The 27,846-nt window shown below is 43.4% G+C and overlaps 7 protein-coding genes across 11 annotated transcripts in view; 4 read left to right on the forward strand and 3 right to left on the reverse strand.

Annotated features, from left to right (window-relative positions):
* LOC126560710 (ras-related protein Rab-10-like) overlaps positions 1 to 27,846 on the reverse strand; it is a 254,816-nt gene that overhangs the window by 157,355 nt on the left and 69,615 nt on the right. The window lies entirely within an intron of this gene.
* The window catches only part of LOC126560468 (60S ribosomal protein L10-like), a 277,878-nt gene that overhangs the window by 24,377 nt on the left and 225,655 nt on the right, over positions 1 to 27,846 (reverse strand). The window lies entirely within an intron of this gene.
* The window catches only part of LOC126561545 (probable 60S ribosomal protein L37-A), a 450,882-nt gene that overhangs the window by 21,080 nt on the left and 401,956 nt on the right, over positions 1 to 27,846 (forward strand). The window lies entirely within an intron of this gene.
* Positions 1 to 27,846, forward strand: part of LOC126556672 (actin nucleation-promoting factor WASL) — a 159,723-nt gene that overhangs the window by 14,103 nt on the left and 117,774 nt on the right. The window lies entirely within an intron of this gene.
* On the reverse strand, positions 486 to 5,665 carry LOC126568131 (uncharacterized). The gene is made up of 8 exons (XM_050224552.1): positions 5,587 to 5,665; positions 5,175 to 5,405; positions 3,349 to 3,516; positions 3,092 to 3,264; positions 2,933 to 3,020; positions 2,718 to 2,870; positions 2,359 to 2,643; positions 486 to 2,009 (listed from the first exon to the last, which is right to left on the reverse strand). Exons 1-8 carry the CDS (start codon positions 5,647 to 5,649, stop codon positions 486 to 488), a joined length of 2,685 nt encoding a protein of 894 aa, XP_050080509.1. The 5' UTR covers positions 5,650 to 5,665.
* Positions 8,326 to 9,116, forward strand: LOC126561314 (uncharacterized). Its single transcript, XM_050217390.1, has 3 exons — positions 8,326 to 8,482; positions 8,789 to 9,007; positions 9,085 to 9,116. The coding sequence occupies exons 1-3, from the start codon at positions 8,326 to 8,328 to the stop codon at positions 9,114 to 9,116; spliced, it is 408 nt and encodes a 135-aa protein (XP_050073347.1).
* LOC126559457 (myb-like protein Q) lies at positions 21,007 to 22,059 on the forward strand. Its single transcript, XM_050215623.1, has one exon. The coding sequence runs from the start codon at positions 21,148 to 21,150 to the stop codon at positions 22,057 to 22,059; it is 912 nt and encodes a 303-aa protein (XP_050071580.1). The 5' UTR covers positions 21,007 to 21,147.

A 27,846-nucleotide genomic window follows, 5' to 3' on the forward strand; every position in this document is an offset into this window, starting at 1 on the left:
GTTTGGTTTGAACAGTGTTTTTACCCATTCAAAATCAATGAAAGATCTGCTAAAATAAGTTTTATCCATGCTTCCCTCTATATCAGAAGTTGCTCCACTTAACAACACCATAATTTATCATCTATTCAACTAACAGCTATCAAATTATGTGCGTTTTCAAAGTTTGCTACAACTGACAAAAATTATAATATTTTTTTGTTTTGCCGCAATTTATACAACAGGACTACAACTTATCTACCCAACTGTTATTACTTCGCAGACAGAGTGATTGAGTAACTATCCGATATCCGATAGTAAGTGAATAAAAGTGAAAAAAAAATTATTATGCTTTACTTTTTTTACGAATCTTTCAGGCTCTTTACCCACGCATCCTTTCTGGTTTAAATCACTAAAAAAGAGTTATCTCATCTCTATTTTGCACACCATACGCCATACCGCCATCACATTCTAAATTAGATATCCAGATCGTTACCTTGTCGTTTATTCTATAGCAACGTGCACATCCCACGGCAACAGTTCACAATGACCGAGTCTCTTCGTATCGAAATAGAGCTCGCCATATTCCCAGAAGTAGCGTGCGTCACCGATTCGTTGCTCGGACAGTGGCTGTTAGTGCCGGTCGCTGCAAGCAGCGCCACTGATGCAGTACCGTCCGATGCCTGTGGATCGCTCGGTGCATCAGTACCACCGGTGCCATCATCACACTTGCCCTGCGACGTTAGTTTAGCCGTATCGGACTGCGAGAAACTGCGCGTCCATTCACCGTACTGCTTACGTCGTTCGTCCGCCAGCCTTTTAAGCTTTTCGAGGCGAGACATTAGCTGTCGGGGTGATACACCACCGAAACTACTGTCATGACCACCACCACCACCACCACCACCACCGGCACCACCGTCCACCATGTTCGATGGAGCGGTTTCCGATTGCATCGCGTTTGAAGGGACGTGCTTTTGGTGAGGCGAATCGGTCGGTAGAAGCGGTTGCAAGACATCCTCGGTGGCATTCGACTGTGACGAAGCGTTTCCAACCGTCGGTGACTCATCCGAATCACGATTTGGATTATCGTTATGGGTGGTGCCGCTTGGTGACGCTTTGCCCGAGTCGCTCGACTCGGGCAAGGGCGAATGTGACTCGGCACTTTCCGGTGTGTACGGTTCGAAGGGATGCAGCTGCCCGGTACCGTTCCCATTACCGCCCTGCCCCATCGTGTACGTGTTAAGATAGTGTGTGTCGATGCGATTAACGATCACATCGTTGGCAAGCATCATCCGGCGCGAGATAAGCGTTTTCCGGTGCTCTACTGGTTGATGTTTGATAATATTGCGACAGTTCGGGCAGATCGTCGGAGCAGTAGCATCGGTGGTGGTCGGCTGCTTTGCGTCCGTCGCGGCATTGTTACAGTACAGTGCGCACATGCATACATTCAAATTGCTGTCCGTGTCGAACACGTTAATGCTTACCAGTGGGTGATGATATCTAAAGCATGCTTGCGACAGTAATTCGAGTGATGCCGCCTGATTGGGCACTAGTGGCTCATTGCGGTGTGTTTGCGTGCCCGCGCCCGGTACGACGGGTTCGAGCCCGAGGAGATTCTGCTCGTAGCACTGCTCGATGCGGGCGGCACATTTGGCACATGCGGACGGGTAGTGAAGCTGATGGAAGGCAAAATGGTCAACGTCAAGCGACGTGGAGGCAAACGGAATGATGGTGGTGGTGGTGGTGGTGGTGCCGGGTGTAGTGCTCCGATCATCAGCGCTACACTGGACTGCGGTGGATGCGAGCTGGCGTACAAGTTGCGCCTTCGGTGGCAACTCGGCTGCATTGTCACCGTTACTACCATAACTACTAAGACTTACTACGATCGTGTTATTATTACTACTACTATCGATACTTGCACTGTTATTATAAATAGGGTGTTCAACACGCAGTTTTCTAGGCACATGCGTATCACAGGAGCAGTTATCTACAATACCTTGACTCGTCTTGATTTTAATGCTGAGATAAACCGGCTGTTTGTAGCAAAAAAAAAAAAAAAGAAAACGAAAAAGGAAATTAGTTTTTTTACATTCGATACAGCTAAATTTTGCCTCGAGGTGAGGAATTTTTGACAGAACTCGAGGTGAGGAACAGACAGAACAGAAGCCAAACAACATTTAATGCTCTTATTACTTTACTAAAGATAATTATTTGCTAAGCTGGTAGGTCGTTCCAGTGTTAAAGGACAACGAATGATCACTTGGAGTCAAAATTCACGCCGTCGAGACAAAAATTCCTGACTAAGGTTCATAATTTGACGGAATGGATTGTAATTAATAAAAAAAAAATTTTCCATCACTTTTTCCATCCGATTCTACGCACCTTATGATCTCCCATGCAAACATCCGCACCGATAATACCGTAGCTAACCGGAGAGGTGTCGCACGCATCACCGGCAACCGGCCCATCGTTGGACCCATCCTCACATATGAGCTTCCGGGCCGCAGGGCTTACCAGTATTCGATCGCACCAGGCAGGACAACGGGTTGCCATGTACGAGCCCGGCTGGAACGGGTCTTCCTCGTACGGGTATGACGGTGGGAACGTGATGGGAAACTCGTACAGTATGCTGCGAAGTGATTCAAGCTCGCGATCAAACTGACGCAGCTGAAAAGAAGGCGCACAAAGACAAGAGTATTCTCGAATATGTACACACAACCATCTTCAGTGAGCTTGCTTACCCAATTTTCTTTAAACGTGCTTTGGTCGCAGTGGAAAAACTCCTTCTTCCCCACGGTCAGAACGTTAGTGCCGGTAGCGTCCCGATATTGAACCTTTGTACTGTCGTTTTTCGTATTATGAACCCGATGCATTGTGAGATCTTCGGTAAGTTTCTAAAAGGATAAGTAAGATAATTGTAGTACGAAAACAGGAGCGTTTGCCGGTAATTACGCACCTTGACAACACCTTCCGTATCGCAACGAAAGTTAAAATCACCAAAGACAAAGTATGGCACTGGTCGGTTAACTGTATCTTTATGAAAGCTGGAATAGAAAAAAAGAAGCATTCTTTGATGAGTTACTTGGACCGTTTATCCAGTTTACAGCCGCCTTACCGTTCCAGTGTGTGCACGAGTGCACGCCGTCGGCTCTTACAGTACACTGAGGGATACTCTTCGCACGCCTCCAGATTGGACGCATCGTGAAACAGGTGAATATTAACTAAATCAAACACGGTACCATTGAGAAACCAGCGGGTACGAAGAAATCCTTTGCGGGACCATTTGCACTATTGTAGCAAATACGAGAGTTGGGGAAAACACATTATCACAGTTGATCTAGTCAGAGAGAAAGGATCTTCGTCAACACTAACCTCTGGAAAGAATTGTTGAGGGAATTTAGCCTTTTCTTTGGTAGCGACTGTTTCGATACTGCCCGTGTGTATACTTTTGCCCTCGACAGCATCCCACTCGTGGGTAAGAAAGTTCCACATCAGCACATGATTGACTGTGCGCTGGACGAAGTATAGATTTCCCAGGGCCTGTAGACGAAACAGAAATAAAAAAAAAACATATGGTTTATAATTGGTTTGCAGCGTATTTAAGGATATTTATTCATCTTCAAATTAACAGTGATGGAATGACAGTACGGTGGTAAACCGTAATACAATAATATACATAAAAAATTTATAAAAAAAAACGATAGCACAAAACACAAGGAGTCAACCTTTCGGCAAAGTTGCCTGAACGGTCACTTGGACGAAGTCGTTTGGATGAGGTCTCTTGGGCAAGATTAATTGGATGAAGTCCATTACCCAACATCCTTTTCTAAAGGCCTGTTCGAGGGTGAAGTATCAGGCAGCTGACAAACCTATATTTTCAAAATATTCAATAGAAACTTCGCATTTTATTTTGGCTAGTTATTTCCACATTTAATAAAATAATTATATAAAAAAATCCACCCATTCTAGCGCTTCTATTGCCTTTTCCACTGCAGTCCCAAGGGCAACATTTGGTGGCTAATCGATAAACGCTATTCCCGGAAAATTGTCTATATTAGGCCCATTTGTGTAACGAAGTTTGGCGCCTGCCAGATTTATTTTTGCTACTATTCCTCCTCCCTTCCCTCCTTCCCCATACTAAACTTCTCAAACTTCATTTCCTTCCAAATCACCGGTACGGGGTGCCTACGGAACATTTGTTTCGTGTAGCCCATATCTAAAAATATGCCATCTTCACGGACATACATCGATTGCTCCATTCACACGTAGGGCTTCCTTTCTGGGCAAAACCGGTGGAAACAACGTTATAACAATTCAGGTCAGTCAGCTGTTAGGGGAGAAGGGGAACGAACATTTCAAGCGTTATGCGTAAGAAATGATACCAGCAAACAACTCAACGAATTTTGCTGTCTTTGAAAGTCGCTTTTTTATAGAGCTTCTTTTGCTTTTATACCTTAAGGTAAGCCTTCTTCGCTAAGACAAGCTGGAAGTCTTAGTTTTGCACTGATTGGATTTCTGTTTTTTTTCTTTCCCTCCCCCGGTTATGACGCGCTTTGTTGTGCGTGTGCAATTGCGCTTTATCGTAGCTTAACATTACAAGGCATATGTAACGCGATCATGCAAGTTTTCGAAATGTGCAATACTACTAAATATTGTTTTAATTACTTTTTAAGATAAAGGCTAATGTTTATTCGGCAGATACGAATTTTGGGCATGTCCGATTTAGTTTGTGCCGATAGTTCTGCGAAAGGTCGCGTGACTAAGCAAACTAGTGCATGAAAAAAACTGAAATATGATTTTTCTGATAAACAAAATTGTTCTAAAAGTTTTTTAAAGCTCATTTATACTTTGAAACCCCGATAAATCACTTATTTTTCACTTTCATGTGCATTTTTGACAGCTCAATCCTGTGGGACTGCTTGTTCTTATCTGATTTCAGAGCGATTTTCAAGTGATGGCCACTTTTGACAAATAGGAGCCAAATCAATGTTTGCAAAAATTGGTAATAATTAGAAAACCCTAAACCAAGTACATCGAAGCATGCTGCGACAGTTTAACAACCAAAATAATACGATTTTGGACCAAAAATTATAGATATTTGTAAGGTGTTCTGATTTTTGTTTTTGCCCAACGCCCAGCATTAGCCTGCCGATAGCTGGTACAGCAACCCAGGCTCTAGTAGCAACATCGTAACGTACCGTAAAATGTTCCGCCGAATTGTAATCTTCATCCAGGTATACCCGAATACGATTGTAGTCACGCAGCTCGTCCGATTCGCACAGTTGCTTGATAAACTCCTGCACGTACTCCATGGACTTTTCGTACGTTTTGCCACCCACCTCTTGGAGATGGAGCGCAATAAATGCGGGCTGCTGGGCAGCAATGTGATCGAGCAATTCTTTGATCCATAGGTGTAGCAGGTTCGAGGGCTGAATGTTGGAAGAGATTTGAATTTGAAAAATATATATAAATAATTGTTTTCATGTGACGGCATTGAAAACGCTCTTTAGATGTTGTTTGCCCGATCCCAAGCGTTTTTATTGCTGATTTTTTTTATAGAGGCTTTGCATCATGATGTCCTCGTTTCCAAGCATCCGTCCCACTACTTACATCTTCGAACACGCTTCCCACGTTAGCGGTTATAAGCAGAACCGGCAATGATTCATTATCCATCGTATCCACTGGGTGAGAATAAATTCAAACGGCACTAATCAATCCGATGCTTGCTCCGCGGGTTGAGGACAGTTCCCGGCAGACAGTATTAAGCTTTCTCGGCAACTCGACCACGAACCTACCAGTTGCGCCGCCCCGATGTGTGATGATTAAGCTTACATTAAAGTTTGTCTCTTGGTCTGAGATTTTTCGATTCGAGAGTTAGCTAGATTCGGCGTGCGCTTTGAGGGTTAAGATATTCAGTTCCTTTTTTTTTTTTTTTTTGGAGGAGAAAATGCGGCAATTTACAGCCGCTCCGTTTTCGTTTCGTTTGTCCAACGATATTTCGCAACTGCCTGTACGCTGCCACTTCGCTCGCTCACATTATCGCTAGTCAGCCGACCAGTGAAGATTTGTTTGTTTGTTGAACCAATGCAGCAGGCAAGAACTGTCATATTTTCGTTGATGTTCGATTAGAAGTTTGTTTGGCTCACAAATCGCTGTGTCGGTCGGAAATGGTACATACAGGCAGACAGCATCCGCACGGTCAGATGGCCCCTATAGTAAAGATACGATCGATATGAGTACGGGATGAGGTGAAGGATGTTCAAAAATGTCCCCCAGGTGACTAGCGTGTGTGTGTGTGAGGGTGTGTGTACGGAGAAATGGTGTTCCTTAGGGACAAAGTAGAGCATGTGTAGCAGGTACAACGTGAAAGGGGATGTTGTTCAAACAAATGGGCAGGTACGGGACCGAGTACCCCGTTCCTTGCTTTTCCCCCTTTCTGTTGCAGCTCAAACTAAACTTGTTGATAGATTCGTCCTGAAGCAATAGCACCAAGCTAGATTGTTTGATAGTTGAGTCACACACAGAGTTAACAAAAACCTGAAGATGACTTTTGTTGCTGACAGTGTCGTTTATAGTAGCGGAAAAATTGCACCAATGTTGCTCGACGTAATCACACACACGCACGCCACTGGGTTTTCTTTTGTTTTGCAACGAAGCACGCGTAAATTACACGAATGGCGCGAGCAAATTCGTTCACAGTAGGCTTTTCTTCCTGCCTCAAGGGGACCCTAAAATGGGTGGTAAATTGTGGGTCGTATTGGTACACTGAACTAACCACACTTCACTCCTCCTTGTTACCTTTACGGAGCGTCACAAACAATTGGTGCCTTTCTGCACTCAACGTGCACCGAGCGATGGTTGGCTCATTTCGTATGCTTTTGACAGCTGTGACTGATGGGAGCTGATCTGTCAAATTTGAATTGAATGTGATTTTTAAGGGTAACTGTTTTCAGCTGTTCCAGCATAGAGGATGGGTTATTGTTTTGGTTTAAAGAAGGCGAAGGCGAATGTAGTCTCTAAGACTCGAAGCCTCTATAAATAAACGAAAAAATTGTTTTGGTTGAATTTTGGAGTATAGACTCGAGAAGCACTCCCCCGCCCCCAGGTGTAGTTAAACATGTTTGGATTAATTAGTGGAAAATATAGCTAGACTGTGGGGTAAAAGACTCGCGAAGGTCCACCTCCCTGGCTTCTCGAGCCTTTTACCAAAACTGTTCATAAATTTTCATTCAATTCAAATCCACTATCAATAAACGAATAAGTGTAGAGAAAATTTGCTAAAAATCCGACCACATGGCTTCACATGAGTAACGAAAATCGCACACTTACCGAAGTTAGATTCAATGTAATAGTTTGTCAGATTTTAAATCCACCACCATATTAAAGAAAAAATAGAGATGAAAAGTAAAATGAGAGCTAAATTCAACAAATTGCTTTTGTTGATCCCATCTTTCAAAAGACGATTTACAATTACATTACCTCTCTGTTTCGCTGTAATAATATTGAAATTTGTAACTATATGCGTGCGGATGTGTGCACAAGACACGTGTGTACCACTAATAACTGATTCTGCTGCTCATTAGAATTTACCATCTTTCAAGGGTACGAGTAATGCATCCGCTTTAATAAAGAATTTACTTTAGTATCATTGAAGAAGTCATCTTAATCGTTGAATGAATGTTTAGTACGTTCAATTCTTTTGAGAACTCTTTTGCAACAATTTGTACCATATGATAAAGTTCACTAACGTACTTTGCGATTCCCCCGTCCAAAGCATCTTCGAGAACACTCAAGCTCGGGCTCTAGTACAACAACTTGCAACTGAATTTAAATATCTGACTCACGTCTTCATTAACAATTATTCATCCATCATTTCAAGGTAATATTTTACCCATCGTGAATAGCATGTGCGCCTTCATGCGAACCTGACGTCATTCGTTGCGCCAGCCGCGTCCACGTTCACGGGCAGTGAGTGTTTCTTGCCTTCTATTATTATTCAATCGGAAAGTGTACCCATGCTCCCCGCCAAACACCTGACACGAACCTTTCGCACAAATTTCACGCACAAGTGTATTTTCAACCCAACCGCTACGCAGCACCAGCCATACGAAGTCATCGCCACCCAGGGTGTCAGTGGCTTTGGTTGCATCTGTGCGTACAGAAGTGAGAGTTTTCGGCTGTTTTCTCTGGCTGGCGAGCGATTTGTGCGAAGTCGGTGTTTGGCGTCAGTTATATAGGTGTCCCGTTGTCGGTGATAGAGAGTTGGCGGTAAAAGGCTGTTGTTGTTAAGTGCAGCAAGTACAACTAAAGTGCATCAGTGTGTACGTGGTTAACGGAAATCATTCGAAAATGCAGTCAGTCAGGACTTTTGCTTCGGCTCTGTTGTGCAGATACTCCTTGGTTCTGCTTGTTGTGAGCTGTTTCGTGCAGGTGTCCTTGCTGGTGGACTCTAGCGAAGCTACTTCGATGTATTATAAGAAAGTACACGGGGAAAAGTACGAACCAGGTATGGGTATGAGATTATGACTCATTGTTCCTGATAAATAGTCATGTAGTTTTTCTAACAGCGTCATACTAATCAAGTTATAAAATATGGTTTAAGTGCCTCACAGATGCTAGACTGATGTAGAATTTGTTAAACAAAGGTTGAAAATATTTTTTCAAAACAAATTAGTCATCGAGACGCAATGTCCGCTTTCCAAATGTGTTCACGCGTCTTGAGCTGCTTGAGTAGGTGTATCAATCGCCCAACAAAGGTTCGCTCATCTGGTTTCTTTCTCCAAAACCCCGCTTCATCTCTCGCCAAAAACAGACTGGGTAGCCGTATCTTCCACCGTGATACCGTTGGTGGAGCGTGTAGTCAGCGTGGGTGCCCACACAAAACCGTCCCACCGAAAAGATGGCACGGAAGGGACGGTCGGTTTATTGCGGGCGGACGAGAGCTACAAACGTGCTTACGTGAAGCACATCAGCAAGTTCACGAAAATTGGCACGGCCGGAGCAGAGATCCAGCCAGGAACGCTTATTACCGGTAGGATGCACAGCACATCTGCGAGTTGGAGACAGATTGGTGACAGTTTTGTATCGCTTTTTTCTCTCTGTCAACAGGTAAAACGGCGTCATCAGCTGCGAAGGATTAGGGTGCGAGCGTAAAGAGCATCAGCAGCGTGCCTTGTACCTCCAGGAGAGATTTCACTAAACGTCTAATTCGCTAACGAAGCTACCACGATGGATTTTTGTTTTTGGACATCGTTGTTAACTTATCATAAGGTTCGTTATTAATAAATTTATTCTAACAGTTACACTTATTATTGCATCTGCTCGAATATGTAATAAATTTTTTTCTTTCTATTAAGTTATGGTACATTACTGTTTGTTGAAAGATGACTCATAAATAGCTCAAAATTGAATTAGATCATCAGCATTGACATCTTGCAATATAAATATTTGCCTGCTAATGCTATTGATAGTAGCTACAAGCATATTCCGAGCCCTAGATAAGCATCTCTAGTATGCCCAAAAAAAAAAGCGGTTCTGAGGAACGTCACATAACGAGGGAGGGAAAAATAGGGACAGGCATGAAGTTTGAATATTTCGTATTTCATGGTGATGATTTCATCTGGTGATTCTAGAACCCCTCTCTTAAAAGAAGTAAAATAAATAAAAAGTGTTACAATCTGATGCTGCCCCCATGCTGCTGCTGTTGGATGTTTATTTGCACAGGGGAAGCAGCAGTAATAGAGTGATTATCAGTTGGTGTAGGGAAGAGGACGAACCCTGGCAACACTTCACCCATGCACGTTTGAACGTAACCGTAATACTTCATACATGTTGTTTAGCTGCTTCCGACACAGCGGCCACGTGCACGTACGTCTGCGTGTAATGTTAGCAACAGATTCATAACCTGCACCGGGGGAGAATGCGTACTACATTACGCCCGGGCTTTTATCGGCAACACAAATCAGTTCGGATACAAAACATAACCCGGAAGGTTGGGATCATAACTTACCCTTTTCCATATGAACAACCTAATTATTGGTATTTATTTGTATTGCGCTGTAGATAGTTTATCTGTATTGTTATTAGTCTTGCTGTATAAACACATGCTAGCTTGTTTGTTTGCTTTCTGAAAAGAAGAGAAGATAAACAGGATGAATAATATAATTTTTTGAATATACTATCGACTCCTGAATGTATGCAATTACTTTTTTCTTTTTTTTCTATACTCTTCTACAATAACTATACAGAAGCGAGTAAGATGATGTAAAATTGAATATCCTTAGATCAAAGTTTCCTTACAATAGCGCCATTAGCGCCTAAATGTATGTAATTATTTTGATTCCTTCATTACGTTTTTTTTTAATATATCACAGTCTTGAAGAAAAGAAAGGACATTCTGGTAAGTTTTGATCTTTGTTATTATTAATTCTCCTTCTTCTTTTTGGCTTAACGACCTTCTAGAATGGTAAAGCCTAATCGTATCACGTAGTTGGATAGTCAGTCCACACTACAGAAGAACGATCCGAATGGGATTTGAACCCCGATCCTAGCTTGTTGAGACGGGTGCGGCTGTCGTTTCCACCACACCATTTGATAAAATTTATCGACGCCTAAATGTATGTAATGAATTTTTTCTCTTCTATCCCTGTTTTTTGAGAAAAAGTCTAAAAAGATACATTAAGAAGGGGTTAAGTTTGTTGTAAAATGTTGCAAAATTTTCAACATATTTTCATTGATTATTGAGTATGGCCTACTAGGTAATGCAGGCCATTAATTGTTTACGATCCTTATTCATCCGACATCACTCTTGTCTTATAGCAATTTTAAACAATTTTAAATATTCTTTGAAATTGAAATTAAATATTAATTTAAAAAAAAGTTTAAAGAAACTGTATTGAATAGAATATATTTCTAAAATTATTTAATCGCTTGAACTCAGTTATTCACCAAGAATAACAGTTTTTACAGAGTTTTCAAAATGTTATTGTAATCGACGCAACCATCAGAGCACTAGTGGAAGCGCTGTTATGTTTCTATCTTGTCTACTTTCAGGAGCATTTACTCAAGCAGCAATTTATCCAATGTATCAACGCTGAGAATCATACCAAAGGCTAGCGTTTGCCGTATTAACCACTCCCAGTGCTTGTACAAACGACTTTCGACACCACTGGAACAAAAAAAAAAAAAAAACGCAACTCAGATGTAAAACCGGAATCGTCGGGGGAAAGTCGACACACTGTATTGTGTTGGAACCATCACAAAACAATGCAAAAAGTCAAAAATATTCAACACATATTAAACATTACATCAGAAATATGTCAACACGACAAAAGAGAAGGGTTTAGAATTTTAAAAATAATTTATGAAACAAATTTTGCTATTTTTTTTTAGCGGTCTCAACTACGACAAAGGCGTCAAACCACAGAAACTTTTTTCTAAGCTTTCTTTAAAAAAAATTGTCGTAGCGATACGACCAGGCAGTCCTAAAAGAAATACAAATAAAGCAAATTATTGCAAATATTCATCTTACAGGAATTGCGAATAATTTAATAAAGTGCATCAAAGAAAAACAGCAATGGCTGCAACCCTGCGTTCAAGGGCTTTTTCTTATGCTGCAGCTTCACTTACACCGAAAGCTTCGAGCATTGATCGTCGACCAACCAAGTGCGGTGCGCACGCACACCACCATAAACATTCCAGCGAGTGACGGCGGTGAACGCGCCAGCCCCTGAAACACACACGCTCAGACGCCCGTTGAAACTTGAGCGTGTCGATCGCGTCGTGTCGCCGTGCCGTTCCGTTACCGTGTTCGCTGTGTGTTTTGGCTACTTGTTGCTACTTGCGTGCACTTTAGATACAGAAAAGAACAGTCTAGTGTTTAAAACCCCCGTACAATCAATCAACCATCATACTGCATCATCAGCAATCAGTGCAGCGAAATCGCTTCGTCCAGATTTTCAGTGCGTACTTCCGCGATGGAAGCGAAAGCGACATCCGATGCGAGCCAACAGCAAGTCACAGCACGAAAGAAACACTAGAGAGCCGTCTCCGTCTACCAAGGCGACTCGTGTGACACGTCACTGTTGTGGCGGTGGGTGTGAAGGTGTGTACGAGTGTGTGTGTGTGTTTCCGATGGGGTGGAAGCAGCGAGGGTAGTTATGTGCCCAGGTAGTGAGGATCATCTTTCCGAGCAGTAATCCAAAAAAAAAAAAAAAGGGAAGAAGCGTCACCGATCTTCGGGCCGTGGTTTGACCCAGCTGCGCGCAAACGGAAACCTAACCACCGTCCGGTGATCGTGGTCGCGGTGGTTTGGCCTTGTTCGCATCCGGACGGTATGCGCGGGTATCCGCAAGGCCACTTGCCAACTTACGGACATTAACTGTCAACGGTTGTACATTAAGCGAACCTGTTTCCAAGCAGGCAAACAAAGCGGTTCTTCAAGGCGCATTCCTACAAATCGCGTCAACTTACACGATGTGATGCGTATAGAAAACATGAAACACGGGTTGAGTGTAAAGCGTTCACTGGAGAAGGCCCCCATAACAGATCGAGAGATGTAAGAAATTGAACCAAAAACGCCTGCAGGTATGCAATCCGTAAAGGACGATCGAATTAATGTGCATTGGAGTTGGTGCTTCTGTCTTTGGCGGAAAAGTGTCTTGCAAAAAGCAAGCGGGTGATGAAAATTATTACTCAAAACTCACGTTTCGTTTTACTGTTTCTAGAATAGAGAGAGAGAGAGGGAAAAAGAGCAAACGGAAAAGAAAAATAAACAAACATTCCATCGGTGTACAGTGAGTGTGACCCAGCATCCATGCTGTACCCTTGCGTTTCTGTGCGTGCTTGTGTATGTTGTGTGTGTGTGTGTGCGTGTGTACGTGACGATAAAGTGTACGAAATGGAAAGCAAGAAAGCATGAGCATGTGTAGCAGCAGTCGGTAGCAGCGATGAAAGGTGAAATCCATCTTGGCCCCCGTCCTCCTTCCAGGCATTCGTCGGCAGCATTACGGGCCACAGAAAGTTTTTTTTTTTCTATGCCGCATGTTAAACGCGGCGAGAAGCTGGAAAGAAGAGAAAATCGAAGAAAACGACGTGTCTGTGACGTGCGTGTGTCTCTGTGTGCGTGTGTGTGTAAAGGGAAACGCGTAAAAGGCATAAAATCAGGGGCTTAGATGATCGTCAACCTTCCCTGTTTTAATCCCGACGCACCCGGGATTCACAATCAACTTGCCGTCAAAACTGTCAATTCCAAAGGCCATCTATCAAAACTTGCCGCGATTTTGGTTCCCGAGACGACAACAATGTACGAAATATGCGGCAGCATGGTGTGTTCACTATTAGCCTAACATATAGACTTCAGAAGTGTAAGTACTTTTTTTTCTGATTCATATTTCAAACATTTGTAATCATTTAATTCTCTTTAACTATATTAAAGTGATTCGGTTTAGGTAATACTCATACAAAAGGGTAGTAGAAGGGGAAATTTAGATGCTACTAACAGGAACTAAGCGGCAATTTATGTTAAATCCTTTGATAGAGATTTCTCGGTTGATCCTGGACTCCTCGGTTGCTGTTTTGATTGTTTTGATATTTGATTGATCGATGCGCTCCGTTTTCCACTAAGTTTTTTTTTTTTTTGGACGAACGAAACCCTTTTCCTAGAGTATGTGATGCAGCAAACAATTTGGGATGCAATTTTATTTTTGCTTTGTTTAATGCACATCATAGTTGCCAGAGCTCAAGTACTAGAGGAACCATTGAACCATTAGAGCGCAGTTACACACTAAGTAGGACGGAAAGGTCCAGGAAGCTGGATTCCCTGTGCCGTACCGTGTTACATACCTCGCCAAAGAAGAACAAGATGTAATTTTTGCATTTGAATTATTGTTCCTTCTAAGTAATGGATTTAAGAGCCTGAAAGTATGCAATTGATTATTCATTTTTAGAATTCCCTTGTTTGTGGAACATTACAGCTTATCTGTTCGTGTTGTTTAAATACATTCCGAAACGAAATCAGTATACAGTACGTGCGCTTTTTCCTTTTTCTGATAAAACCTGTCCGTCCTGGTATCATGCAGTGCCTTTGAAATATTTTGTGTTTATGCACAAAATGCAAGGGAAGTCATTTCAACTCGGCGTGCGTTTCCTGTCACTTTATCAGCTAGAATAGGATAGAAAGCTTGCTCAGTGACCGAGGTCATTAGTGTCCGCACACCAAACGTTGTCTATACGGCATGTACAAATGTTAAAAAAGCGGTAGAGATTGTGATTAAAAAAAAAACAAGAACTATTGCTCAACAATCTTTTTTTTTGCGACGGATAAGCCCCACCAGAATATTAGTAACTGGCAACAATCTACTGCAATACCAAAAAATACATCCTCCATTCGTTTTTCTTATACCTGGCCAACATCGAATGCGCTAAGCTCGAGGTATGTTACGGATAATGATTTTACGATTTGCTCCTTCTTTATTTCGTGCAAATGATTCACTATTTTCCTCCGCACCACATTCACACGCTTGTTGATATTCCGGAAAAGAAAGGAAACCTCGAAAGAAGCTAATAAATCCTGCGAAGGAAACCGGATGGTGCTGATGTACGGGCGAGTAAGCACTTTTTGCAGCAGCGCATCTGACCGATGGCACTTGCGGATGATTTTATGCTGCCGAGTTTTCCATTTCTGAAGGTTCGGTGTTTTATGCGCCCGCAGGCATACAAAAAGGTTCGAAAACTACTTGCAATTGTGAAACGTTTGATAATAATGAAATCAAACTTGTCGCCGATGCGACACCCACTTCGGAACTAAATGCTGAAAAATAAAACCCACCGAAAAGCAAAAGCAGCGAAACCACGGGTCGATAGACCCGCGGGCAGCAGCAACTAATGCTCGGATGACTGGGTGCGGAATGGACGGCGTGTACGCGATGCGACGATTTTCCTGGATTAGTTCCGTACGAGTAGGCACGGTCGGCTATGCGCAGTCGCGAGCGAGACGCACCGAGGCGTGATCAATTTATCGATTTTCAGACTCTGTGCCCCCTTTTTTTTATTTGTTGGTGCTTTGGTGGGTGTGTGAATATGTGAGGGCAAGCTGAGCACTAGCAAAATGTCTGCTTGTGTGTGTGTGTATTTTTTTATAAGCGACCAAAATTATAACCTTGTTATGATAGATTTTAGTTTTTCAAAGTTTCAGTTTCTGAGGGCGTGAAAATGGAATTTTTGCACGTCCGAAGCTCGATACGAGTCCTTCCTGTCGTGTGTGCGTGTGATACGCGACGAGAGTACTGGTGCAGCTTAAACCGCTCAGATGGTCTGTCGCAGTCGTCAAAGATCGCACCAGAAGTCCCGGGTCCGGCTGTCAAGCGATGCGCCGTTTGACACAACACAACATATCAACAAATCCGGTTCGGTCTGTTTTAGCGAAACGGTCGTATTCTCTTAGCCCGTTCGATGTGCGCTTTTGACTGCATTCTGTTCTTTCTGGTGAACCATTGCATAGTAGTTTGTGCTTTCGGTGCGTTGCGTCATTGGGCTGTGTGTGTGTGTAGTGCAGCATGAATAAAACGGATGTTTGTTAGGGTTTTAATGTAGGTATTTTAAATTAATATAGTAAAGGAGGTTATGAAATCGCTTGTGATCTCAACTATCGGCTAAAGAACCTCAACTCTCTATTTATGTGTGTATAATATTGACTTAGCAGATCTACTTAACCGTCCGCATTTATTTTATAGCACAGTAAATGCATATTTATAGCATTTAGCTCGCTCGCTTACTAAACCAAGTTTTTAAGGTTATAGCAAAATGTAAAAGTAGTGCTAAAGACGCATGAATTCATCCCGCAAGAACCATCTCCCGGCCGCTGACGACAAGTCAGCCATTTCGAGCCGCGCGATTACTTCCAGCTGAGAAGGCTTCACCGTTCGCTTCACTGACTGCCATAGCTACCGACACTCGCGTCACGCATGAATGGCGGTCGTCCTTCGGATAGCCGTTCCCTGCTAGAGATTCCCATTTCCCTGGCAGGCATCCTAAGCTAGCCACGGGTAGAATTTCTCGCACCGAAAAAGCAGTTTGATTTCACACACAACCTTTCTGCCAGGTTCTCGTCAGCGATTGTGAGTTTTAATTAGTTGCGCTAGTTTAGTGTGTGTGTGTGTGTGTGCGTGCATGTGTTTGTGTCGCTTTGTGTTGCGTGAAGCATTCGTCGCCTTTCGGTCAACAGATCGGATGGCAAATTGGTCTGTTGCGCGAATTTCGCTAGAACCTTTTGCACTGATCTGCTGCATCTGGGTGTCCCGCAACCCCTTTCGGTGGCCGCTGCGAATTGCAGCGCTGCTGGGCGCTTGGTATGCATCGATGAAATTGTGGGTGAGTTTCCCCAATTCGCAGCAAACTTCATTTCCCTTCGGAAGGGTGCTCGGGAAAATCTTAAATCTCACAACGTCACTCCTTTGCTTGGGCCGCAATCGTTTGTGTGTGTGTGTCTGTAATTGAAAATGTTTGAACCCCTTGTTTGCCAAGTTTTCGGCAACCCTCACGATCGGTGGTATCTGTACGGCATCTTTACCGCTTCATTCATGACCGCGCTTCTTCGACCGGAGGGTGCCGAAAGAAACGATAAAGTGTGTGTGTGTGCGTGTGTGTGGTTCCCTGGTTCGAGCAACAGCAAGCAAAAAAAAAAGCCAAGGGTAACCAGATGAACAATCCCAGTCCCGGTGGGGTGTGTATGTAATTGAGATGACGACATGAGGGCAATTGTGGGAACAATGAAACCGCCCTAAACTCGCACAATAATTTGCCGATCACATCGCCGCCGTGCACCGGCGGGAGAGTGGGAATAGGGGGGGGGGGGAGGGGAGAGGAAAAAGTACATGGAGTGGGCCGCATATCCTGACACAAACGGATGTTGCGTAGCAGGAAATTAGACCGTTTCGAAAGAGCATCTAGAGCACGTGAAAAGTCTTTTCTGGACGTTGACGTTGGATGCTGTATAATACTGGTTTTGTGCATTGTTTGATTCTTTGTTGTTGTTGTTGTTGTTGTTGTTGGGTGCGTGCTGCTTCTTGTGACCTCAATAAGTGTGAGTATGTTTCTCTTCGAAAAAGTGCCAGAAATTGGTGACGAAAACTAATGTAGGTCAGAGTAGATATTTCATTATTTGATATTGAATGTCAACTTTTGTTAGCGAGCGGTAGGCAGAATAGGTTTAAAGAGCAAATTGAAGACTATTATATTTTGTATACCATGGCCATCACAACTTGCTAAGAATAAGTGTGCATTTTATTAAAGATGGGACTAATACTGGTGGAATTATAATTCAATTTTTCAATTTCAAGCCATTGAAAGTAGTGATAGAAGAGCGAGTAGTGATGTACTAGGATAGTCCGATAGCTAGTCTTCACTCGGCGGCACCCGAATTCCTTAACAGAGATTCCTTCAGTATTTTGGTGACTAGTTCAATATGTCCTATCCGAAGTCTATATGACTGAAGGAGTCTGTTTGACGCTTACATAACTCAGAGATATCGAAATGTATCGAACCAACTAGTGTTGGTAGACTAACAGTGTTGGTAGACTTCCAATGAAGCAGAAGCGATGACTGTTGCTAACTTTAAGCGATCGGTATAAAATCCCCTGCTGGATGTCGTATCCTCGTACTTAAGATTAGCTTCGCTAGCTATAAATCTTCGCTATAAATAGGAAGTCAGGAACTGCAAAAGAAGGCCTTTTAAAGTGCGTTTTTTTAAAGGAGAAGAAAAAGAAGAAGAAGAAAATTGATGATATGTTCTGTTTAGATTTTAACTTAATTCTTAACAACTTCTTGCCGTATTTCTTCCTCAGAAAATCTACTTCATCTTCCTCTCTTTTTTGTTCGTTGAGCCTTGAGCCTTCGAAGCCTTGAGAGTTCTGCCATTATTGGGCTATACTTAACTCAGTTATACCCAAAAATGGACAGTAAGTTTTGTGTACGAAAAGATCATCCGGATGGAATTCTGTTCTCGCACCATTTCATTAGAATCCCTTTCCAGAAGTTTTGTTCCAAAATGTCTCAGGACCCAGGTAATACAAGATGGCAGGATTTTCGGAGAAGCCATGCGCCAGTTCCTTCTTCTTATTGGCGTACTTTTTTGATACTGCATAGTTAGTCAAAAACAGTCAGTCTTCACGACTGGAGAACCGGTGCAGATGGGATTTGAATCCCGGTCCTGAATCACCCCCGTAAGTTCCTCAGTATAGTGAATGGTCCAGGCAAGTAGTTGACTTTTTCAACGAAATTTTCAAATGTTCGGATGTTGCCAGTGACTTGTTTGACAGGTAGCCCTGATGGAACACATTAGTTGCTTGAACCGAAGCACAGTATCTGAACAATTCAACATCTCACTGTGGGAGACTCGCTGAGACTCACATTTACATACTAAAATTGGGCCCAAAAAAACTTGGTCTGGCAATTAGAACTTCTGGGTTTCAAAGTTCGCTTTCATAGAGCTTCATGTAAGGATGTCTAAGTTGATCTTGCACGTCAGAAAAGGTACATGTTATGCCCGTTTCTTACAAAAAAAGAAAAAACTTTCGGAATTTGAGTTTCAAGTTTAGTGATCACGTGAAAAAGCACCAGATAGTACGATGTTAGGTTTGCTTTAAGCAAATTTTTTGTCTTACTATGTACACAGGTGACAAATTTTGCACTTGTTTTTTGTTAATTGATCCATCTTAAAGCTTGGTTTTAATTACAAGTTTTGTAACATATCAACAGGCTTGAACTCATCCTCACAAATAATTTAGTCGAAGCAGTTAGCAAGAAACGAGTCATTATTGCATTACACTGATTTAAGAAAAACTTTAACACACTTAAACCAAATCGGGTAACAATATCAGTCGATGAAATTAAACTATCCACCGAGCAACCTGTGAACTGTTTCGCTGCTGATTCCTTCACTGCACAAAGAAGGATGATACGATTGGTGGACGCATCCGTTACAGTGGGGTTGCCCATAACGTTCCCTGTTTTGTCACGCTTCACTACTACGATTGGATAATGTGTGTACAACACAGCCAGTGGTTGTTGCGTTTTTTTTCTCTCTTCTCTCACCCCCCCCCCGCCCCCCTCCCTCCATCTAAAAAGTCATCCCAGTGAGAAAACGCACATCTTGTCCGGAGTTCCGAAAGGGAAATATCCCACTTTCCTTCCATGGCTGGTATAGAGTTGAGGAGGGAGCAGGGCCGACACAGCATCCGAACGGAATAATGGTCATTTGGCGAGTCTGCGCAGTCTCGACCGTCGCACGACGGCGGAAGTGTTCGGCAAATAGGTCCGTCTGGTACAATTATCTAGCTCCGTTCGGTTTTGCGTGTTCGATTTTTAACGGAAATGAGCGTGCTGTGCTGTTCAGGAGCTTTTTGGAGGAATTTATAGTTGGATAGGTGGAATGACAATGAAACGTCCAGCAGCAAATCGAAAAATCACTTAGAAACACCTATTTTTGTTAGATATCAAGAATTGCTCTGAAGAATTCAGCAGAAAACACGATAAGAGAAATTACCAGACAGAAGTACCATGCTCATTTGCAATTATGTCTCTTTTCATATCTTTTATTCTTAATTCTCATGCTGACCCTGATGCCTGAAACTATGCTTCCAGCAATGGAAATGGACAATCGTCTCCCAATAGCTGGACGACTAGCTTTCGTCTTCCTCTCGGTTTCGCTTTGCTTACATAGACTTCCAACGGAGTCTTCACTGGTCGGCATCCAGGTTCTACCGTCGCAGCTAGTATTTTCTCTCTTTCTCTCTCTTTCTTTTTTTTATCTCTCTATCTCTCATTTACGCACAATCTTTACTTTCAGCTACTAAGGAATGAGAACAGAGTGCTGAGGACTAATGTCGTCAATTTTAACAACTAACACACTAACTCCCGTTTAACTTTTTGTACTATTTTATATACGTTTAAAAAAATCTCTAGTATTGAACTAACGATTACAATTAAGTGCTATCGGTTATCAATCTCCAGTTTATAAAATTTTAATGGATTGCTATTTACACTAACTTTGGTGGAGGTGGTTGATGTACTAACCTAGATTCTTTTTCTTCTTCTACTTTCTGTTTACTTAACCTTTTGCCTCTGGCGTTAACTTTGACACCTTGTCGACCGTTGACCGGGAATCATCATCAGGTATGGTTCTCGAATCGGCGAGCAAAATGGCGACGGGAGGAGAAGCTTCGCTCGCAAAAGCGGCTAATCAACCACGTGGGTGGCGTGGGCGGTGGTGGGGGCGGTAGTGGCGGTGGACTGGTCAACGGTGGCCTTGGTACGGGCAGTCTCGGCAGCCAATCGGGGGCCGGCGCTGGCCCAACCGGTGGCGTGATTGGAAGCATCGGATCGGCCGCCATCTGCTCACCGTCGGCGACGGCCGCCAAGCTGTACCAGTCCGAGTACGACAACCCGTACGGTGCGGCAGCGGCGGCGGCGGCCGTTGCCTCCGGTCAGCCCACCACCGCCGACTGTTACAGTAACGCGATCAGCAATTCGGCCGCCGCCGTCGGCCTAATGTCAGCGCAGCCGCCCCGCGACAACTATCAGTACTTGCTGTCGGATTCGCTCCATTCGCTCAGCATGCCTTACACGTTCCATCACCGGCTGCCGTGCAGTTCGCCCTCGTCCGTGCAACCGATGGATCTGAACACCCATTCGGCTGCGTCGGCCGCTGCGGCGGCGGCGGCTGCTGCATCTGCCGCCGCATACAGCCAATCGATCAACATGACCGACCTGTCGCAGATGACACCGCCGAGTGCGGCCGCGGCGGCGGCTGCTGCTGCTGCTGGGTTGCCACCCGTTCCGACCCGTCATCTGCCAATCATTACCAGTGCGATAGTGGGCGGTGGAAGTGGTGGTGGCGGTGGTGGGAATGGCTCATCATCCGCCGGAGCGGCTAACGAACTGGAACCGGCGGGTGTGGTGGCGAGCGCTAGCAGTGGGGGCGGCGGGAGTGGTGGGGGTGGCAGCAGTGGTGGATCAGCAAACAACGCTCAGCAGCAGCAGCAGCAGCAGCAGCAGCAACAACAACAGCCGCCCCAGCAGAGCGGCGGCCATTATATTACGCGGCTAGAATAATCTTCAATCTCGTCGGCGGCAGCTGCAGCGGCCGCAGCGGCAGCAGCCGCCGCGGCCGCCGCCATGTTACCCATGCTGCATCCGAATCCGTCCTCCTCCTCCTCCCCGACCCCGTCCTGCTCGTCCAGCTCATCCTCCCATCAGCCGCCGCTTTCACTCCACAACCCTCACCACCATACCCATCTCAATCAGCACATGCATACGGTGGTGCCGAGTGCACTGTCCTCACCGCCAACCTCGAAGGTACCGGTCGACATTGTTTCGGGACTGTCCCATCATCTTTCCATCCTTTCCTCCTCGCCCACGTCCTCCTGTGCATCGACAACGTTGGGTGCGCTGGCACAGTCTTCCCATCGCCATCAATCTCACCATCTTGCGCACAGTTTGCATGACCATCAGCATCACCATCACTATCTGCATCACCACCATCAGCAGCAACAGCAGCAGCAGCAGCAGCAGCAACAACAGCAACAACTCCATCAACAGCATCAACAGCAACAGCAGCAACAGCAGCTACGACAACTTCACTCCTCGCACGGAGGATCTCCCCGACAGTCGCCATTACAGAGCACCAGTTCGCTACTATCGTCTTCTCTCGACCACCATGCCGCGGCGTGTAGTAGCATCCCCGGCGGCCATCAGCCATCACACGCCACTCCCCATCCTCACGCGTCGCAGGAATCGAGCCAGCTTAACTTCCAGCACGCTAACCCTCACGGTCATCTGTTCCGCTCGTCGTACCGGACCTTGTTCCGCCATCCGGACACAATACCCTCGCCTGCCGCGACCATCACCTCATTGCGGTCGTCTTCCCCCGCTCACCATTCTCCTTCAGCTGCTGCTGCTCCTCCACCTCCTCCGCCTCCGCCACCACCGCCACCTCCAACTTCCTCCTCCTCTACTGCTTCGTCCAGCGTTTCCAACGAGCAAAGCAATGACAGTGGGCAGGCCGTCTCACTGGCCTGCCGAGACTGAGAACCCACACATACGCACACTTGAATGCAAACACAATGATTGATTATGAAACATTTTAGCAAGAAAGCAAACAACCGGTATAGCTACACCCATTTGCAAAACACACACGACAAGGACTTGAAAAATCGAAGACTATAGCATACAGAAAGAAAAAAAAACAAGGAAGAAAATACGGTCGAAAATGTTTAAAAGTGGTAGTTCTAAAAAAAAAAACCCATTGTGATAATACCGTAATACGTGTTAATTAAATCTTTGCAAATAACAACTGATAAGAAAAAGAAAACATATGATTATGCGTGTATATGTATTGTATATTGTATATTTACCACGACACGTTTTACACTCTCACCGCTGAAAGTCACCGGTAGGAGACGAACCCCAACTTTTAACTGTTCGTGCGTACTGTACGTGCATTGTTTTACAGTTTTAATTTGAAATTGGGTTTTGTTTTGGCAGTAAATAAGCATATTATCAATGATATGAAATCTGTGTGCGTGTTTGTGTGTACCACAAGTACTAAAGGACAAGAAATAGCTAGCAGAGAAAGACAGCAGTATTAATACTAATTTTTTTGTTTATATTTAGCTGCAAATACTGACAGTATTAGTAGTCGTACAGTACTTCCTTTCAATCCTTTCGATTCTTTTTCGATCCTCGACTTCTTAGTCCTTTTGTCATGTGCACAGTGGCAAATACGTACGCAAACAAAACGAAAATGCTAATGCCTCCGTATCGGATGGACATGGCGCTCACTGTACTGCTGCGCACGGTTTTTAGAGCTTCTTAGCAATTAAATTACAAGTTTCTTCTACACAACAATAACAAGTAATGACGGCCTGAATGTAATCGATAGATGCACTAGTTCGTTTGTTCTGGTGGTTTTTTGTTAATTTATTGTTTTGCCCGTGTTTTAACGCTTATACTACGGATTGAGTGAATAGCTAGCGAGACTAGATGTAAAAAAGAAGAGATTCTGACGTCTCTTACACTCCTAGAGTGCCTCACCCCCCCAGAGGGGGAAGGAAGGCAGAGTGATTTCTTTGTTGAGGTACTATAAAAATATCCACACACACACACACACACCCTCATATACAAACACACACTCATTAACACCTGATGTAACTTGTTATGCTATTTGTTCGTGCCGGCAATATAATCCGTGTGCAAAAAAAAAAAAACCGAAACGATAAACGAATAATGGTAACGACTCAAAAGGATGATTGATTGCTAAGTAGATCAGTATGTGTGACAAGTACACCAGTAAAAAAAAATGATGTTTCTTTCATTTTAACTGACTGTTAATCACAGCGAGGTGAACAGTTTTAATCCATTATTGTTACAAGAAATAAAAGAGAGAGAGAAAGAGAGAGAGAGAGAGCGAGAGAGAGAGAGCGAGAGTAAAAAAGGAAAACAAATAATACTTTGCAAACAAAGAACAGCTGTCAGCTGATAGATTGCTAACGTTTTTGACTGAATTGAAACTGACCTTGTCATTTGAGGGTTAAAAGCAATGAAAAACTATAACTACAACAACACAAAATCGATTAAATGAACTAGTGGTTCAACACAGGCAGCCGGAAAGATTAATTATATTTTATTTAGAACGCGCCACATCTTCTGAAACGTCTGACGTTCTGTCTGTGCAGGACGCACGAGTAAAACTGTAACGAAAACAACAAGAAACAAGATAAAAAGGTGGAAAAACAAAAACGCAACAAAAAACAGCAGATGGTGAAGCAATAAGAAAATGAGTTAGTTCGTAAAAAAAAACAACCAAAGGCTGGAAAATTTGTGGTAAACAAAACAAAATTGAAACAAAAACAAATAAATAAACTCGTCTAGGAAAGCAAGTGGCACAGTGGCAAACACACGCACCAAAAAAAAAAGAAGCTATCAGTAAAGAAGGAAATCAAATATAGGGAAAGAAAAAGAAAAGAAAAACAAATTAACGAATTTTGTGGATAAAACAAACAATCAAAAGCGAAAAAAAACAAAACCGAAAAAGAAACAAAAAAAAAAAAACAAAGGTGTCATGCTATAAAACTAAATACTGCAAGTGTGTGCGATTGATTTTTTTTTAGGTTTGAAGCGCTGGTTGGTTGGGTATTTGTAAGTGAGAAATTAACTTCATGGATGATGGAAAGGTGTTTTTAAGTTTTTTTTTAATTGACTTGCTTCCTTTTATTTAACAACTTTTGGTAAGAAAAATGGTTTATGGTTGGTATTTTTTTATTTATTTTTGTTTTCTTTCTAATTCTTTTTTCTTATTGTTTGCTTATTGTTTTAATTTGTTGGTGTGCTTGTTAGAATTATTTTTAAGGTTTCCCATTTTATGTTTTACTTTTGTTTGTATTTATTTGATTAGTCTGTTTTGTTGTGCCTTTATTCATTTTCGTGTTTTAATTTTCTTTCTCTTACACTTCCGTTCCGTTCCTATCCTTTTGCAGATATTTTGCATGTGCCGTGTATAATGATTGAAATTAAATAAGCAAGCACTGCCAGCTCAACACGCTGCATGCATGCATGCAAAGCAAAGCAGTTGTGTCCGAAAGCAATCAACTACACCGTACTACACCTTACTGTAGGAAGGAAGTCGTCCCAAGCTGGTCGAGTGACCACAAACCATAATGATATCATTACCCTCCTCGGTATCTTCGGCATCTTCGGCGCTATCCACGTCCGCCGGCGCTTCGACGCATGCACCGCTCTTCAACGTGGTTGATGTGAGCGGGCTGGGACCACCGATCCATCCGGACAAATCGCGCAGCACCAATACGACCGGTGGCCAGGCAGCTGCCCGTCCGGCACACGCGACGTTAACGATCGCGGGCGGCAGCAGCTTTCGATCGGAGGCGGACCCAATGCTGAACGGTGCCAATTTCGCTAACGGCCACTGGCCGGTACGCCATGCCAAGGGGCTGCTGAACGGTCCCGGGCAGAACAATTGTTTCCTCAACTGTGCGGTACAGGTAAGTGGCGATGTTTTTTTGGGGTTTGGGGGGGTTTATACAAGTTTTTTAAAAGCATTAATAATTTTGAAGGAAATATTTTCCAAACATTGAAAGCAAAGAGCTTTATTTAAATCGTTTTCAAGAAAATGTTCCAAAGAAATTTTCAATGCATTTAAATTACCCATGAATTCTTATGAAACCCATGCAACATTTACAAAACAAAAATGGCTTTCCTCGTCCAAAGTTCTAGCTTTCAAGCAGGAACCCATATTTTTTTATCAAAGTTTTCTCGCTCGTTCTCGAACGTGCTCGTTCCTTCCTTCCGACTTTTCACTTGCCATACCCGGGGCGAGCGCCATCAGACGGCGAATGTGAAAACATAAATTATCTACGGTTGGTGGAGCTTTCCCACACAAACCAACCAAGCGACCCGAAACCCTCTTCCCCTCGGCTTGTTGCGAGCCGCTTGTCCCACGTTAAAACGCACACTTGGCGGCCGCATCTGCGGTACACCAGCGGTACACGGGCACGAAGTTCACGGGTGCTTTCTTCTGCCTCGGCAACAACCGGCTGCTACACACATGCGTCAGGTGCCTGAGAAAAGATGGCAGTGGTTCTGCCGCGCTGTGGTTATAGATGCACATGGCCTGCGTCCACCTGTTCGTCTGGTGCGCGTGGTTTTTTTTTCTCCACCCTTTGCTTATTTCAAGATTCGTTTGCACCGTACAAAGTTAAAGGGTTTTTGGCAGGTGCTCATTTTGGGGCTTGTTTTTTTCTTTGGAAGGGGATTTTCTTGATTGCTGCGTACGAAAAATGAGTCATTTGAGTCCCTCCCGGAGGGGGCGGGAGGAAGCTGGGTTGTATTTATAATTTTGAGGAGCTTTTTCTTTGACTTCTGTTGCGTACGTACCAGAGACACGTTGGTTGCTAGTCTTGGTCGGAGTAAAACATTGTTTTTTCTAGTGCAAAATGATTATTCAATAGAACACAAGATAATCACGAAGGCTGGAGCAGTGGGGGCAGCCATTTTTATGATAATAACTAAAAGCCGGACATCCAGACTGAACATGTTTGCAATTTCCGACCGCATCCCTTGGGGTGACCGCATTCTAAGTGTCTTTTTTTCTATTTTAAATTCTATCCTGTCTGTAACGCTGATCTTTCTTCCTGTATCGGAAGCAGGGTAGAACGAACGTACACCCTGGTTAAGTGTACCGTTGCCGCAATCAGACGTGGACGACCTCATGCAACACACGATCAAGTGCATATTGATAGCTTGCAGACCCATTAATTTCATCGAACGCTCATGGATGCTGCCCGATTGTCATTATGCGCGCGATATAAACAGGTGCTAAGGTGTGCTGTTGTCGTTCGGTTTGTGGTGAGAGGAGGAGGAGGGGGGGGGGGAAGGGTATTTGACCAGCTAGCTCACGGGGAGTGTTTGTGGTTGTTTTTTTTTAATAACCGAACGGAAATGATTAGTGGCACAGTGCGAAACCGGAATGATACCGGGGACGGAAGCTGGAGCCTTCTCTCGGTACGGGCCTCGCGGTAAGGTTTAGTAATTACATGTAATTACTTACACCGCTGCACTGTAACATCCTGCGCGGCAGGGCGTACAGACAACATCCGCTAGCTAGCGCGGACGCCCGTAAGCAAATATTCATATCCGTTCTAGCGGAAGAGGCTTGGAGAATGACAATATTTTGCTATTAATTTATTGAAGAATCGAAGTTTTTGTTTATGTACTAAATTTACTACACTGAGCGAATGTTGAAGCGATTCTACTTTTTTCTAAGTTTATAATGTTTGGTCTCACAATTTGGGGCATATTTTAATCATTGTGTTGATATTGTAGCGAAACATTCACATTTAAACCGCAAAAGGGTGTGAAATAAAAGTAAACACCACCACGACTTTTAATCACAACAGTTGCATAAATTACAACATAAAATCAAACTAAGCTGCATTTTCATAACATTTTGAGTGAATGTTCCTAGTAGTCTTTCGGATGATTGCGATAAGTCCTCGGCATTCAGGAGTACGATGCTTTGACAGCTTGTGAAAGTTGTCTACATGTTTTTTGTTTTCCTAAATGTGACGAAAAACAATAGACGTGAGAAATAGATTTCCCATGAAAAAGAGATCCGCAAAGATGTGCTGGCCATTCTTATTCTTCAAGTGTTTTGTAAGGAAACCAGATTTTACTCAATGTTGGCTTACGAATCGTGGCATTATCTATGTGCAAACGTACTATCAACCCATGAAAAAATTTGTTGTGGTCGATCATGGTCATATCTAGCATTTAGATGGCATCCTTTGGCTTCAGCGGCCTTAAAATCAATGCCAAATGGAGCTCTTCTGCAAAAGACAATCATCCCTAAATTATCAGTGTAACACCATCAATGTTACAGCGCATATTAAAATCAGCTTCTTCACGGAAATCATCAAACACTTCATGTTAACTGAAAAGATCAAATTTTAATTGAAAGCATGTATGTGTAAATGTTCATTGCTTAACATAAATTGCAGCACACATCCCGCGCTCACTGGACATTGCAATCTTGCACGTCTTTAGTATGCTGTTTTACTAATATTCTACAAAAATTGGCTTATATAGAAGTGTATTTTTGCCGTATATGTAGCCTTAATTATTGTACCTTTTCATGAACTGTGCGGCTTTGTTTAGTGATTGGAAGCTATTCTGAAAGTTTGCACTCCAAAAAAAGCCTTCATATTTTATTTATCTTTTTCCATAGCTTAAGATGCTGCTCTCGGCCTTTTAATGAGCTATAAGCACAGGTATTTTTCTTCGCAATTTTATGTATCACACTTT

The sequence above is a fragment of the Anopheles maculipalpis genome, chromosome X (assembly GCF_943734695.1).
Source record: "Anopheles maculipalpis chromosome X, idAnoMacuDA_375_x, whole genome shotgun sequence".
In the NCBI taxonomy this organism is placed as follows: domain Eukaryota; kingdom Metazoa; phylum Arthropoda; class Insecta; order Diptera; family Culicidae; genus Anopheles; species Anopheles maculipalpis.